At 44.3% G+C, this 16,745-nt stretch overlaps 1 protein-coding gene across 4 annotated transcripts in view; it reads left to right on the top strand.

Annotated features, from left to right (window-relative positions):
- Positions 1–16,745, top strand: part of ADGRE3 (adhesion G protein-coupled receptor E3) — a 47,062-nt gene that overhangs the window by 8,585 nt on the left and 21,732 nt on the right. For all 4 annotated transcript variants that reach the window (XM_042978409.1, XM_042978408.1, XM_042978406.1 and 1 more), the window contains exons 4-6: positions 2,974–3,129; positions 7,770–7,807; positions 14,473–14,656. In XM_042978409.1, the coding sequence (XP_042834343.1) occupies positions 2,974–3,129; positions 7,770–7,807; positions 14,473–14,656 (378 nt within the window). The remainder of the gene's footprint in view (positions 1–2,973; positions 3,130–7,769; positions 7,808–14,472; positions 14,657–16,745) is intronic.

The raw sequence follows: 16,745 nt of genomic DNA, 5'->3' as shown, positions 1-16,745 counted from the left end.
AAAGAAAAAGGGAATGGAGAAAGGAAGGGAGGGAGGAAAGAGAAAGAGAGAGGAAGAGAGGGAGGAAAGAAAGAAAGAGAGAGGGAAGGGATGAATGAAGGGAGGGAGGAAAGAGAGAAAGAAAAAGAAAGAGGGAAGGGAGGAAAGAAAGAAAGGGAGGAAAGAGAAAAAGAGGGAAGGGAGGAAGGAAGGGAGGGAGGAAAGAAAGAAAGAAAAAGAGAGAGGGAAGGGAGAAAGGGAAGAAATAAAGAAAAAGAGGAAAAGAAAGAAAGAAAGAAAGAAAGAAAGAAAGAAAGAAAGAAAAGAAATTCACGAAATCAGCATCTTCTTTCATTTATTTGGAGGTTCTGATAGACTTTTCCATCCCCTTCACGGCGACCTCCTCTTCTCTTAATTTCATAATCACACACGAGTGTCTGTGCCATCATCTTCCAAACTCAGCAGTTACTCCCCCCGCCGAGATGCACTGTTTTCCCCAGCAAGACGCTTCGTTTCAGGTAAAGGAATGAAGAGCGAACTCACCGTGATGGGCACCGAGTAGGCCCACGGTGGGCACGAACCCACCGTGATGGGCACGCAACAAGCGTAGGGTCACGCACTATACACCTGAAACTAAGACAACACTGTGTGTTAACGATACAGAAATTAAAAAAAAAAAAAAAGCTGCTTCATTTCACCCTTGCTTCCCCTCCCCCAGGAAAGAAGTGAGATCCGGAGAACGCTGTTGTCTCACCCCCCTCGTTAGCTCCCCGGCCACATCCCCGTGAAGTTCACATTTTCTCGGGGTTCCCTGCTCGCCCCTGCTTCCCCTGCCCTGCCTTTGCCCACAGGCTGAGGTTTCTCTTCTTCCTGGTTTCACGCTTGCCATCTGTCCTTTATTTGGGGCACTTTGTCCTGTGCTTGCTTCGCGCCGGGCGCTCTCTCCGCTGTTCACTTTCGCCAGAAGGTTCTATCCTGCCCAGGTGGGGAGTGTTCCGTCCTCTTATCCGCGTGATCCATCAGCGACCCTCCCACGGATCACAGAACTGTCTTCAAGCTTGCGGGGCTGCAGAGGGAACGCAGCACCACCGGAGGCTCATTCCTCTGTGGCCACTTCTGTCTCACGCTCACTGAGGTTCCTCGCCGGCTCCCCAGGGAGAACATCCTTACTTTCCATTGGCTTAGGGGTGCGACCTGAAAGCTGACACGGGGAGGCTGGGGGACAGAGTGCCTGCGAGATGGGAACGAGACTGTCACGTCTGGCTTCCTCAAAAGAGAATGGCTATGGAGCAGGCAGCAAAGCTCATCTGCGACGCTATGTCACAGTCTGAAAATTCCCCATTTCGTGTTTGCCAGATCGGATGGGGACGTCCTCACCACCCGCGTGACATTTGGAAAGGGGCTACGGGGACCCTCAGGACTGGAGACATGTTGACTTAATCAAGACATTCTCCCTCAGTCGGTTAATCTAGCAGGTGTATTACTCTGCCCGGGTTGCTGTAACAAAACACCACGGACCGGGCAGCTTAAACAACAGAAGTTTATTTTCTCGCCATTCTGGAGGCTGGGAAGCCCACGGTCAAGGTTCTGGCAGTTCTCTTTTCTGGGGAAAACCTCTCTTCCTGGCTTGAAGGTGTCTGTCTCCTTGCTGTCTCTTCACATGGCCTTTCCTCACTGCACACACACAGTGGTCGGGCAGGGAAGGAAGCCCTCTTGTCTCTTCTTCTACAGACACTAATCCTATCAGATCGGGGCCCCATTCTCATGATCGCATTTAGCCTGTTCCATCCTTAGAGACCCCATTTCCAAACACAGCCACACCGGGAGTTAGGGTTTCAACATATTGAATTGAGGAGACCTACAAACATTCATAACAGCAGACATGGTCAGTATTCCACTTTAGATGCCCTCAGCCTTGGCCACTCTTTTGCCAAGTCTAAGGCTCTCTCTGGCTACCGGAGACCACTCAGCTCATGCTCAGGACAGGTGGGAGTATCAGAGAGTAAGCTATCCCTGCAAGCACTGCTTTCCCGATAAATGGTAAGATTGGGCAGACAAAAGCATTATCAACCATAGCCAGAGCATGGAAAGAGCCCAAGCGTCCATCACTTGATGAGGGGATAAAGAAGATGTGGTATATCTATACAGTGGACTGTTACTCCGCCATAAAAAAGAAGGAAATCTTGCCACTTGCAATGATGTGGATGAAACTGGCGTGTATTGTGCTGAACAAAATAAGTCAGGGGGAGATAGATACCATGATTTTGTTCATATGTGGAATTTAAGAAGCAAAACAGATGAGCATAGGGGAAGGGGAAAAGAGAGAGAGAGGGAGGCAAACCATAAGAGATTCTTAGCTATAGAGAATAAACCAAAGGTTGATGGAGGGAGGTGGGAGGGGGTAAGCTAGATGGGTGACGGGCATTAAGGAGGGATGTGCACCGAGTAACGTGTTGCGATGAGCACTGGGTGATGTGTGGAAGTGACAAATCACCAAATTCTACTCCTGAAACCAATATTACGCTATTATGTTAACTAACTACAATTTAAATTAAAACTTAAAAGAGAAAAAGATTTCGCCGATAAATATCCCAGCCCCCCACCCCTTGGAAAGTGCCTCTGAAGTGTGCGCTCTACACCACCTCCCAGAGGTTCCCAGGGGAATTGAGTCCCTATCGCCCACAATGGAAACTTAGCTCTTTATTTTCTGCCTTCCTTTCCCTGTCTCATTTCACCACCTCCCTTCCAGTGTTTTCTGAGATCACCTCCCACATGAAGTACTTGCCCATGAATTCTTCTCTCAATGCCTGCTTCTCAGAGAACCCAACCAAAGTCAACGAGGAAAGGGAAGAACAAAGACAACCCATTACCTTGACTGAGTTGTCCTGGAAAGCCAGGACAGACCCTGGTGGGACGGGTATAGCCTCTGGCACGTATTAGATGCTCCATAAATCTTTGTCAAATGAATGTCTAAATTCCTCTTTTGCGTTCCAGACATTGATGAATGCAAACCACCCATTAGCGTATATTGTGGACTTAACGCTGCATGCCAGAATGTCGAAGGAAGTTTCCACTGCCACTGTAATCCTGGGTACAAACTCCTCTCTGGGGACACACAATTCAAGAATTCCAATGAGAACACTTGTCAAAGTAAGAAACGTCTTGTCTTCCTGTCTCCCTTCTTTGTTTTTCATTGAATCTAATGCCAGAAAGTGTGTATGTGTGTGTGTGTGTGTGTGTGTGTGTGTGGTGAGGCTAGGACATGTTTCCATTTTCTGGAGGTAAATCAATGATGGAAAGAGGAGGAAAAAAAGGAAAGAAGGAAGTATAGAGAAATAATGGGGTTAATAAGACAAGTGGCCTTTGGAAATGGGGGTAATGAGGTGCTAAGACAGGATTCTTTGAATTGCAAAGAGGAACTCACTCAGGCTAACTTAAGCAGAAAAGATGAATTTATGATATCGGATTACACAATTGGATATGATATTGGATTACACAATTGGATTGTATGATATTGGATACACAATTATTGGATGTGTCTTGCAACTCGAGGACAAAAATACAGCTGGGCTTCAGGAATGAACTGAAACAGGGACTCTAGTGCACACGATCAGGGCACCTCAGTCTCTGATACTCTTTGGGTCTGCCCCTTTCTTCTTTTTCACCACAAACTGGCTTTCTCTGCCTTCTTAGTCCGCAGGACAGGAAATATGGCCGCCAAGTCCAAATCTTACCGTGGTTAATGATCCAAGCACCCAAAGATCAATCAGTTGACTCTCTTTTGGATCTAACTGCAGATTGTTTGGAAATGTACCAATTAGTCCAGTTTGAGTCATATGCCCACCTTTGGATCTCTGTCCAGAAGAGGCACCATCTTGTATAAGCATGAGCACTCTCACGGAAACCACATAGACAAGGAAACCTTTGCACAAGAAATATGGGAGATGATAGCTAGAAGAAGCGAGGGGTAGATGGTAGGGTAGGAACATCCTGAACTTACCTCCCCCCATGAAGACACCAAAGCTGCAACTACATTAGAGCAACTCTCTCTGAGAGCGACCCAAAGACTAGCCGAACAGCTCTTCCACAGGTAAAGACACGGAAATAAAGCCACATCAAGGAGGGTAACAGCAGCAAAACACGGTCAGGTCAGGAACCAAAACCCCCATTGCGGTGACCCACAGGCTGGAGGGATGTCACAAGTACAAAGGTTCTCCCTGAGCAGCAGGGCGTTCAGGCTCCACATCATGCAACACCCATCTGGGGACCTGCGCCAGGAAGGCAAGCTCCCAGAATGTCTGGCTTTGAAAATCAATAGGGCATATCTATCAATAATTCCTTTAAACGTAAATGCTCCAATCAAAAGACATAGGGTGACTGAATGGATTTAAAAACCAAGACGCATCTATCTGCTCCCTGTAAGAGACTCACTTCAGACCTAAAGACACATGCAGATCGGGGGCATCTGGGTGGCTCAGTCGGTTGAGTGACTGACTTCGGCTCAAGTCATGATCTTGTGGTTTGTGAGTTCAAGCCCCACATCAGGCTGGCAGCTATCAACTTGTCAGCATGCAGCCCACTTCAGATCTTCTGTCCCCTTCTCTCTTCCCTCCCCAAAATAAAATAAAATAAAATAGAATGGAATAAAATAAAATAAAGTAAAATAAAATAAAATAAAATATGAAGACACATGCAGATTGAACATGAAGGGATGGACAAAGATATTCAAGCAAACGTAAATAAACCAGCAAACCAAAAGCTGAGGTAGTGATACTTAGACTAGATAAACTTTAAAATAAGGACTGCCATTATATAATGATGAGGGGATCAATCCAATAAGAGGATATAACAATGGCAAATACATATGCACCCAACATAGAAGCACCTAAATATATGAAGCAAATGTTAACAGACATAAAGGGGAAAATTGGCAGTAATACTCGATAGTAGGGGGCTTTAACACCCCCACTCACATCGTTGGATAGATCATCCAGACCAAAAATCAGTAATGGAACAGCGGCTTTGAATGACACGTGAGACCCGGTGGACTTAACAGATATATTCAGAACATTTCTTCCCAAAACATCAGAATACACATTCTTTCCAAGTGCACACAGAGCAGTCTCCGGATAGTTCTATGTTAGAGGCCACAATGCAAGTTCTCAGTGCATTTAAGAAGATTGAAATCTTCCAGATTTCAAGATCAAGATCAAGATCAAGAGTCACATGCTCCACCCACCGAGCCAGCCAGGCGCCCCTGACCCAAAATCTTAGGGACACAGCAAAAGCAGTTCTAAGAAGGAAGTTTATAGTAATACAGGTCTACCCCAAGAGACAAAAAAAAAAAAGAGAAAAGATCTCAAACACTAAACCTTATACCTAAAGGAATTAGGGAAAAAAAAGAAAAGAGCTCAAAGTTAGTAGAAGGACAAAAATAATAAAGATCAGAGCAGATGTACTAACAGGTATTTATCCAAAGGATACAAAAATGTGGATTCAAAGAGGCACCTGCACCCCAATGTTTGTAGCAGCACTATCAGCAATAGCCAAATTGTGGAAAGCGCCCAAATGTTTATCAACTGATGAGTGGATAAAGAAGATGTGGTGTATATATACAATGGAATACTATTTAGCGATGAAAAAGAATGAAACCTTGCCATTTGTGACAACCGTAGATGGAACTAGAGTGTATTATGCTAAGCGAAATAAGTCAATCAGAGAAAGACAAATATATGCTTTCACTCATATGTAGAATTTAAGAAACACAGCAGATGAACACAGGAGAAGGAGAGGAAAAATAAGATAAAAACAGAGAGGGAGGCAAACCGTAAGAGACCCTTAGATACAGACAACAAACTGAGGGTTGCTGGAGGGGAGGTGGGGGGTGGGTGAAACGGGTGAGGCCGTTAAGGAGGGCACTTGTTGGGATGAGCACTGGGTGTTGTACGTAAGTGATGAATCGCTAAATTCTACTCCTGAAACCAATATTACACTATATGTTGACTAATTTGAATTTAAACAAATAAATTTAATTTAAAAAAATAAATAAAATGATATTCTACCAAAAAAAAAAAAACAATCAGAGCAGAAATAAATTAAATAAAGACTTCAAAAAAACAATAGAAAAAATCAGTGAAACTAAGAGAGGGTTCTTTGAAAAGATAAACATGTGATAAACCTGTAGGCAGGCTCATCGAGAAAAAAAGAAATTCACTAATTCATGGGAATCGGTAGATACACCTCACAGGGTATAGATTTCACAGGGTGTTGCAAGGATTAAGTAAGGTTTAAATGAAATACTACCGTACAGAGCACTCAGGACACTGCCTACAAAGGTTTGCTAATGTGTTTCACATTTCATCTGGTTCTTATATATATATATATACACACACACACATATATATACATATATATATGATATAACATATAATTATATGTAAATATAATTATATAATATATAATATAATTATATAATAAATATATAATATATTTTTATATAATAAAATTATATATATATATATTTTATATATATATATATTATATATATATATATATAATATATATATAAACTCTCTGATCCTTCTAGGTAGACTTAACCTCAGTCTAATGGTTAACTGGGATGTCAGCATGTGTTGGCCTTTCCTCATTTTCCTCAAATAGAGATGGGGGTCCTCACAAAGTCCAAGAAGCTACGCACCAAGGTCTCATTAAGGGCTGATAACCAAAAACTGATACTCTTGTCTCAGTTGTCATTCGCAGCCAGCCTGAATTTTAAAACCAGAAGTATGTAATTTCCTGTCCCCTCGGCCATTACGGTTATTTTTGTCCAGCCAAGACTGAATTAAAGAATCTAGAGTTTACGTTTTCCTGCTTCCTCAATGCCAGAGTATCTCTACCCCAGCAATATTGATATTTGGGGTCCAATCATTCTCTGTGGTCGGGAGCCACCGTGTGCATCGTAGGCTGTGAAGCAGCACCCCCAAGCCTCCACCGCTAGGTGCCAGTAGCGTTCCCCATCGCAAGTTGTGACGGCCAAAATGTCTCCAGCCATCGCCAACATCCCCTGGGGGCAAAATCACACCCACCCCACCCCACCCCCATCAAAAAACACTGCTTTCCACCAGGATAAGGAACTTGACTCTGATCTCTCAAAAGAGCACAACCTTGTCCGTGAACATAAAAAAATTGAGTTCAAAAGAAAAAAAAAAAAAAAAAAAGAACAAAAACCAGACTCTTAACTATAGAGAACAAACCAGGGGTTGCCAGAGGGGAGGTGGGTGGGGGGATGAGTAAAATAAGTGATGGGGATGAAAAGTACGCTTATCCTAATGAGCACTGACTAATGTACAGAATTGTTAAGTTGGTATACTGCACACCTGAAACTAATGTAATGCTATATGTTAACAATACTGGAATTTAACAGGTAATAATAAAAATTTTTTAAAAATAAAGAAGGGCCGCCTGGGTGGCTCAGTCGGTTAAGCGTCCGACTTCGGCTAAGGTCATGATCTCACAGTTTGTGAGTTTGAGCCCTGCATCGGGTTCTGTGCTGATGGCTCAGAGCCTGGAGCCTGCTTCGGATTCTGTGTCTCCCTCCCTCTCTGCCCCTCCTCTGCTGGCGCTCTGTCTCTCTGAAAAATAAATAAACAAAAAAAAATGTTTTTAAATAAAAAAAAAATAAACAGCATGGGTTTAGACCTTCTAAGTGCGAAGTTATTCACCCTGCCTGTCCACCTCTCTGCCCTTTCACTCTCAGTTCCAGCAGTAACTTCCCTTTATATCTTTTGCAGAAACCACTTCCTCAAAGACGACCAGAGACACGGAAGAGGTGAGTAGAAGTTGAGTCCTGGAACCCAGATAACAAGTATCCACAAAGCCCAAAATTAGCATGTGGGTGTGGATACCGTATACTATATGTGTGCTAGACATTGTATATCATACATATATGTGTCATATATATTTCATATTACATGTTAAGGTATATAATATATTTTAATATAGTTTTTAATTATAATAGAAAATAATTATGATATAATAGTACGATATTATATGTAATTTATATTATGTATAACTGAAATATGCATACGGGTTGCTGTGTTTATCACTATACGTACATTCCTATGTATCTCATGGCAGAGTTAGATAGAGTGTGTACGTCCATATGGATGTGTGTGTGTCTGTGTGTGTATGCTGCCCCCGAAAGATAGGATCTATCCCAGGCCGAGAAAGGTGGACTAAATGAAACTGTACACAGACCCAAATATCCAATAGCTTTAAAAAGATGGGGCTTGGGGCGCCTGGGTGGCCCAGTCGGTTGAGTGTCCGACTTCAGCTCAGGTCACGATCTCACGGTCTGTGAGTTCGAGCCCCTCGTCGGGCTCTGGGCTGATGGCCCAGAGCCTGGAGCCTGCTTCCGATTCTGTGTCTCCCTCTCTCTCTGCTCCTCCCCCGTTCATGCTCTGTCTCTCTCTGTCTCAAGAATAAATAAACGTTAAAAAATAAAAATAAAAAATAAAATAAAAAATAAAAAGATGGGGCTTTATTACTTTCTTTATTTAAACGTTTTTATTTATTTTTGAGAGAGAGACACAGAGGTGAGTGGGGGAGGGGCAGAGAGAGAGGGAGACACAGAATCTGAAACAGGCTCTGGGCTCTGAGCTCTCAGCACAGAGCCCAATGCAGGGCTCGAACCCACGCACCTCGAAATCATGACCTGAGCCGAAGTCGGACGCTTGACTGACTGAGCCACCCGGGCGCCCCGGTCTTTATTACTTTCTGACTTAACTAAGTCCAGGCCGGTGAGGCCTTTCAGGGTACCCACGTTCTTCCCATACTGTTGCTCCTCCATCCCCCAGCACCTTGTCCTCAATGATATGACCTAAAACAGGTTGCTCCAAAGCTGCATTTGTATTGGTGGGTGGTGGGGAGATAGAGTCCAGGGCAATTTGTCTGGAGCACAGGATGAAGAGGGAAGAGTTGGGAAAAGGGATACATCTACTCACTCTATAATATGCTAATGAAGTTGTGATCGTTTCCTTGGAGAGCTGTCTGAAAGCAACAATCCAGAAGCGGAAGGTAGCCCGGCCAAAAACTAGCTGCAAGGGAGGCTGGGACAACGTGGCCTTCAGACGGAGAACATGGTCCATATAAAATCTGAGGAACCCATTCAATGATGAAAAAGAAGGGGGAGGGGCGCCGGGGTGGCTCAGTCAGTTAAGTATCTGGCTCTTGGTTTCAGCTCAGGTCACGATCTCACGCCTCGTGAGTTCCAGTCCACATAGGACTCTGTGATGACAGTCGGAGTCTGCTTGGGATTCTCTCTCTCTCTCTCTCTCTTTTTCTCTCTCTCTCTCTCTCTCTGCCTCTCCCCTGCTCATTCTCTCTCTCTCTCTCTCTTTCAATCTCAATATAAATAAATAAACTTAAATTTTTTTTTTTAAATAAAAGGAAGGGGGAGGGGAATGGATACTGTAGGCAATTACAAGAGACAGACCAAGAAAGTGCCTTTTAGGTAGCAATCACTTAGCATCTGTAAATGGACTCTGAATGTTAACAAAGGAAGGACCCATGTCTCTGAGAATCTATAGTCTAGCAGAATGGGCTGGTCCCTTCCTCTCCCCACTCCCCACCCTCACCCTGCTCTACTCCAGAGGGACTGCTCACACCTTGACCTCCAAGCTCCAGGCCTCCAGGTACATGCTGCTGTCTCTACCTGAAACTCTGGTCCCAGTACCTCACCTGGCTGGCTTCCTTCCTCTCTTCTCTGCTCAAGACTCAATTCAAGCATCACATCCCCCTGGATGGCCTCCGTAAGCCCTCCCATATGAGTTAATACCCCCTTCCCCAGGTTCTTCTGCTGGAGAGATGCGGAGGTCAGAAGTACGGTCAGAGGTTCAAATCTCGGCACTTCAGTGGCAAGTGACATGGGCAAAAATGACACAACCTTTCTGTATTAGCCAGGGATCTCAGAGAAACAGAACCAACAGGGGACCCAGAAGAAAGAGATATGTTATAAGGAACTGGCTCATGCGATTATGGAGCCCCACATGTCCCAAGATATGCAGTAAACAAGCCAGAGATTCAGGACATCCAATGGTGTTGTTCCACTTCAAACCCAGAGGCCTGAGACCCAGAAGAGCTGACGTTTCAGGCAAGCATGAAGGAAACAAAACCTCTGTCCCAGCTCAAGGCAGTCAAGCAGGCAGTCAGGCAGAAGAAAGTTCCCTCTTGCTCAGACATCTTGTTCTATTCAGGCCCTCAACCAATTGGACGAGGCCCACTCACGTTGGGGAGGGCAATCAGTCCATCTACCCATCCAAATGTTCATTTCATCCAGAAACACTCTCACAGACACACCAAGGGTCATGCTTGACCAAATATAGCTGGGTACTCTCTGACCCAGCCAAGTTGACACATAAAATTAACCATCACACTCTCCAAGACTGATTTAGTCATCTGTAAGATGGGGTAATAATGGCCTCTACCTCCTTGGAAGGATGGAAAGGTTAAATGAAATAATACATGTGGAGTACTTAGCAGGGTGCCTGGTCCATAGTATACCTTCTTCCGTCCAGGTTCTCCATTGTTCTCTCTGGTGGGCCCACAACCGTCACAGTCATGTGTTGTCACCACCTACACAGTGAGCTTCTTGAGGGCAGGAATCAGCCCAAGCCCGCACTGGGAGTGCAACAAGTGTTCACTGAAGTAGTGAACAAATAATCGTGTAATTATCATGTAACAGGAACATTTCGTTATGAAGTTTCATTGCCCATTTCCTCAAACAGTGAAACATAGCGGGGCACCTAGATGGCTCAATCAGTTGAATATCCAACTCTTGATTTCAGCTCGGGTCATGATCGCGGGGTTGTGGGACTGAACCCCATGTGGGGGGCTCCACCCTGATTGAGATTCTCTGTCTCCCTCTCCCTCTCTCCCCTGCTTGCTCTCTCTCTCTCTCTCTCTTTCTCTCTAAAATAAAATTTTAAAAAAAGGTAAACATAGAATTACCATATGACCCAGCAATTCCACTCCTAGGAATATACCCAAGGGAACTGAAGGCAGAGACTCAGACACTTGCACGCCTATGTTCATAGCCACACTATTCACAGTAGTCAAAAGGAAGAAACAGCCCAAGTGTCCATCAATAGACGAATGGATTTTTAAAAAGTAGATCCCCAGGGTAGAAACTTATTGAGTCATAAAAAGGAGTAAAGCTCTGATTCACGTTACAACATGAGTAGACCTTGAAACCATCATGCTGGGTGAAGGAAGCCAGACACAAAAGGTCACGTAGTGTAAGGTTCCATTTCTATGAAAGGTCCGGGACAGGCAAATCCACTAAAGCAGATTAGCAGTGTCCAGAGGCTGGGGGGAGGGGGCGTGGGGAGTGATCGCTTCATGGGTTTTATCTTGGGATGCTGGAAATGTTTTGGAGCTAAACAGAGGTGGTGGTTGCACCACCTCGTGCATATTCTAAGTTGCCCTGCACCGTGTACTTTAAGAGGGTGCATTTCGTGTTGTCCAAAGTACATCCCAGTTAACAAAATGCGTTGCCAGAAAAAGGTGCAAAGTCCTCTCGCTGGATCAGACACTACAATAGCAATTCTGAAGGGCAGATGCTCTGGTGCCTACCCTGTACGAATGAGTTTCAACCACGAACATCTCAGCTGTCGTTTAGTGGACAGAGGTATGTTTTCTATGGAGGCTGCTTGTAAACTAGCAAACTCAGCTCAGGATTTCCACAAAGCTCAGACCAAAGGAGCCAAACCTTAAAAAGATTTACTCGAACCCTGGTTCTGAATGTTCCTGCAGCCCTTTTTTGTATATCACTCTGCTTATAACTCTTCGGTGCAGTTGCATTTTCCTCCTAAGAGCATCCACGCCGCCCATGAACTCCGAGCACCTACGTCCGCCAGGGACTGTTCTAGATGCTGTTTCGTGAAGAAGACAAAGTCCCTGTCCTGATGGGTTTTACTGCCTAGTAACTGAACACGCAGGCCTACCTCGTGTTGTTGGGATTCATTTTACTGCACTTCGCAGGTATCGTGTTTTTTACAAATTGAAAGTTTGGGGAGTCCCCCCCCCCCAGCTACGGAACAAGCCTGTTGGCGTCATTTTTCTGACAGCATTTGCTCACTTCGTGTCTTTGTGTCACATTTTGATCACTTTCACAGTATGTCAAACTTTTTCATTGTTATTACATCTGTTATGTTGATCTGTGATCAGTGATCATGAGCTGCTGAAAGCTCAGGGGACGATTAGCATTTTTTAGCAATAAAGTATTTTTTACTTAAGGTTTGCACACTTTTTTTTTAATTTTTTTTCTTAATGTTTTTATTTATTTTGGAGACAGAGAAAGACAGAGCATGAGCAGGGAAGGGGCAGAGAGAGAGGGAGACACAGAATCAGAAGCAGGCTCCAGGCTCTGAGCCATCAGCACAGAGCCCGACGCGGGGCTCGAACTCACAGACTGTGAGATCATGACCTGAGCTGAAGTCGGACGCTCAACTGACTGAGCCACTCAGGCGCCCCAAGGTTTGCACACTTTTTATGTTGATTGATTGGTTGGCTTTTTTTTTTTTAATGTTTATTTATTTTTGAGAGAGAGAGAGAGTCAGAGTGTGAGCAGGGGAGGGACAGAGAGAGAAGGAGACACAGAACCTGAAGCAGGCTCCAGGCTCTGAGCTGTCAGCACAGAGCCCGATGCGGGGCTCGAACCCACGGACCGCGAGATCATGACCTGAGCCGAAGTCGGACGCTTAACCGACTGAGCTACCTGGGCGCCCTTAAAGTTTTTATTTTAATGCCAGTTAGTTAACATACAGTGTTATATTAGTTTTAGGTGGACACGATAGTGATTCGACAATTGCACACATCAGCCGGTGGTCATGGGTTAAATAGGTGATGGAGATTAAGGAGTGCACTTGCGGTGAGCACTGGGTGACGTGAGGCTTCATAGACTACAGTATAGTGTAAGCCAAACTTTTATAGGTACTGGGAAACCAAAAAGTTCATTTGAATAGCTTTACCGCGCTATTCACTTTACTACCAGGGTCTGGAACCAAACCTGCAATCTCTGAGGTGCGTCCGTACCCACAAATCCCCTGGGAAACTGGGTGAAATGCAGATTTGGACTCATGCCCCCAAGAGTCTGCATTCCAAACAGGCTGCCAGGTGATGCTGATGCCGCTGGTCCAAGGACCACGCTTTAAGTACAAGGATGTGGGGATCCGCGTAAAAATAGCCTTTCAAGTCCGCCTATATTACGATTTTGTTACGCCTATATTTATAAAATTCCACCACAGCCCTTCATTCTTTTCACCCTCTGTCTCATGTCTTTGCTTCACTTCGTAGATGAATTTCTTGATTTAAAAAGGCCAGTTAGAATGAATGTCTTTTCTTTTCCTCTCTTTTTGTTTTTTGGTTTTTGTTTTGTTTTGTTTGTTCATTTTTTTTTAATTTTTTTTAACATTTTATTTATTTTTGAGACAGAGACAGAGCATGAACAGGGGAGGGTCAGAGAGAGGGAGACACAGAATCTGAAACAGGCTCCAGGCTCTGAGCCGTCAGCACAGAGCCTGACGCGGGGCTCGAACCCACAGACCGTGAGATCATGCCCTGAGCCGAAGTCGGACGCTTAACCGACTGAGCCACCCAGGCGCCCCTTGTTTGTTCACTTTTGCACAAGGAAAGAAACTGCTAGAAGACATATTCCCATAGGGCTTTTTTTTTTTAAAGCTTATTTATTTATTTATTTTGGGGGGGGAGGGGAAGGAGCCGAGAGAGAGAATCCCAAGCAGGCTCCTCACTGCCAGTGCAGAGCCTGATGCAGGGGCTTGAACCCACAAACCCTGAGATCACGACCTGAGCAGAAGTGGGAAGTTTAACCAACTGGGAACTCAGGTGCCCCTAGGACGACTTTTGAGCTATAACAACTTCACTTTTCCTCAGCTTTGGCACCACTGACATCTGGGCCTGAGTCATTCTTTACCACGGTGTGGGGGAGGGCTGTCCTGTGCCTTCTAGGGTGTTCAGCGGCTTCTCTGGCCCCCACCCACTGAGCATCCCTCGGTGGTGACAATCCAGATGTCTCTAGACATCACCAAATGTCTCTGGGAGGCCAAAATCGCCCTACTGGAGCACTACTGTTTTATTCCTCGCAAGCTTACCACTCCCCTGATGGTAAAAGACGTTCATAATAACTATCCTCATCTGGACACAGACACTGTTCTTCGAAGATGGCATCTCTTATTCATTTAATCTTCCCCAAAACTCTAGGGCGTCCTTTTACTGTCCCCATCCTTATAAGAGGAGACCAAGGCACAGAGCAATCGAGTTATTTTTCCAAGTTTATGCAGCTGGTCAGTGGCAGAGACAAGATTCAAGCCGGGTCCTCTGGCTCCAGAACCTGCTTTCTCGTGCTTTCTACTTTCCCTCAGGGTGTGGGATCTATCAGATTGGATTTTTTTTTTCTTATTCTTTGTGTCTCCAAAGCTGCAACGTGTTGTTGAGAAATTCGAGTCACTTCTCACTAATGACACTCCATGGGCAATGGGAGAGAAGAGAGAAGTCGCATCTCGGGCCACAACTCTTCTCCAGACTATAGAATCGAGCGCTCTAGAAACTGCCTTGAAATCCCCAGAGCAAAAAATCCAGAAAATTCACAACAGTACTGTGGGTAAGAAGAGGAGCTGGCCTGATACACACGGGGGCTATTACAAGCTGGAGTCTGGGTTACACAGTTAGAAAAGTAAATAAACACGCTGCCTGAGTCCATTTATATAGAATTCTAGAAAGTGCAGTCTAATCTATAGTGACAGGAGAAGGGGGAGAGAGGAGTAAAAGAGCATGAGACAATTTAAGGAGACTGTTGGGAATGAGAGACACGTTCAGTACCTTGATTGTGGTGTTAGTATCACAGGTGCATACCGTATACACACTCTATGAAACTCATCAAATTGTACACTGTTTTATATGCAATTTGTTGCACATTAATCACACCTCCATAGAGCTGTTAGGAAACGAAGGGAAAGGGAAGGGAAGGGAGGAAAGAAAAGAGAAAACAGAGAAGAGAAAAGAAAAGAAAAGAAAAGAAAAGAAAAGAAAAGAAAAGAAAAGGAAGGGAAGAAAGGAAAGGGAAGGGAAGGGAAGGGGAAAGGGAAGGGGAAAAGAAAGGAAAGGGAAGGGAAGGGAAGGGAAGGGAAGGGAAGGGAAAAGAGAGAAAAGAAAAGAAAAGGAAGGGAAGAAAGAAAAGAAAAGAAAGGGAAGGGAAGGGAAGGGGAAAGGGAAGGGGAAAGGAAAGGAAAGGGAAGAAAGAAAAGAGAAAAGAGAGAAAAGAAAAGGAAGGGAAGAAAGAAAAGAAAAGAGAGGGAAGGGAAGGGAAGGGGAAAGGGAAGGGGAAAAGAAAGGAAAGGAAAGGAAAAGGAAGGGAAGGGAAGGGAGGAAGGAAATGAGAAAAGAGAGAAAAAAGAAAGGAAAGGAAAAGAAAATAAAGGAAAGGAAGGGAAGGGAAAAGAAAAAAGAAAGGAAAGGGAAGGGAAGGGAAGAAAGAAAAGAGAGAAAAGAAAAGGAAGGGAAGAAAGAAAAGAAAAGAAAGGAAAGGGAAGGGAAGGGGAAAGGGGAAAGGAAAGGAAAGGAAAGGAAAGGAAAGGAAAGGAAAGGAAAGGAAAGGGAAGGGAAGAGAAGGGAAGGGAAGAAAGAAAAGAGAAAAGAGAGAAAAGAAAAGAAAAGGAAGGGAAGAAAGAAAAGAAAAGAAAGGAAAGGGAAGGGAAGGGGAAAGGGAAGGGGAAAAGAAAGGAAAGGAAAGGGAAGGGAAGGGAGAAAGAAAAGAGAAAAGAGAGAAAAAAGAAAGGAAAGGAAAGGAAAAGAAAAGAAAGGAAAGGAAGGGAAGGGAAAAGAAAAAAGAAAGGAAAGGAAAGGAAAAGAAAAAAGAAAAGAAAAGAAAAGATGGTCAATGGTTTCCAATCCTGAGTCTAGGATTTTGGCTTAAAAGTAGTTTTGTTGTTGTTTTTTTAAGTGTGTTTCTTTATTTTGAGAGAGCACGCACAGGCATGAGCAGGGGCGGGGAAGAGATAAAGGGGGAGAGAAAGGATCCCAAGCAAGCTCCCCACTAACAGTGTGGAGCCCAACGGAAGCTCGAACTCGCGAACCTGTGAGATCATGACCTGAGCTGGAACCAAGTCAGACGCTTAACCTACTGAGCCACCCAGGCGCCCCTAAGATTTTATTTTTAAGTATTCTCCATACCCAGTGTGGGACTCTGACTCACGACTCTGAGATCACGAGACACATGCTTCATCCACCAACGGAGCTAGCCAGGCACCCCAAAAAGTAGCGCTTTTTTGCCCAATAGTTACTGGCACATGTCACAGTGACAGTATGTCAAGCATCCCAGAAGGAACATCTCACTGCATATTTTTTTAATAAAAACACTTTTATCACCCTTGTCATATATATGTATGCTATAACCAGGTGAGGAGATGATATTGTTAAATAGCTTGACTTTAGCAATCATTTCACTATTTTATAAAATACCATAGCAAAACCCAGTATTAGATTTTTTAAAAAATAGAAAAAAAAACACACACACAAACAAACTAAATTTAGGCCAGCCAAATCTGCCCACAGCCCGGTCTTCCCATCCTATAGCCACATAGGTACACATCTGATGAAGAAACATATTTCCTGTGTGTGTGATTTTGTGCATGCAGTTTTCACGCATTACATCACTAACATATTTCCGTGTAAATGGTATACGTCATCATTAC

The sequence above is a fragment of the Panthera tigris genome, chromosome A2, assembly GCF_018350195.1.
Source record: "Panthera tigris isolate Pti1 chromosome A2, P.tigris_Pti1_mat1.1, whole genome shotgun sequence".
Lineage (NCBI taxonomy): Eukaryota > Metazoa > Chordata > Mammalia > Carnivora > Felidae > Panthera > Panthera tigris.
Note: the sequence above shows the minus strand (reverse complement) of the source record. Positions and strands in the feature narration are given on the sequence as shown.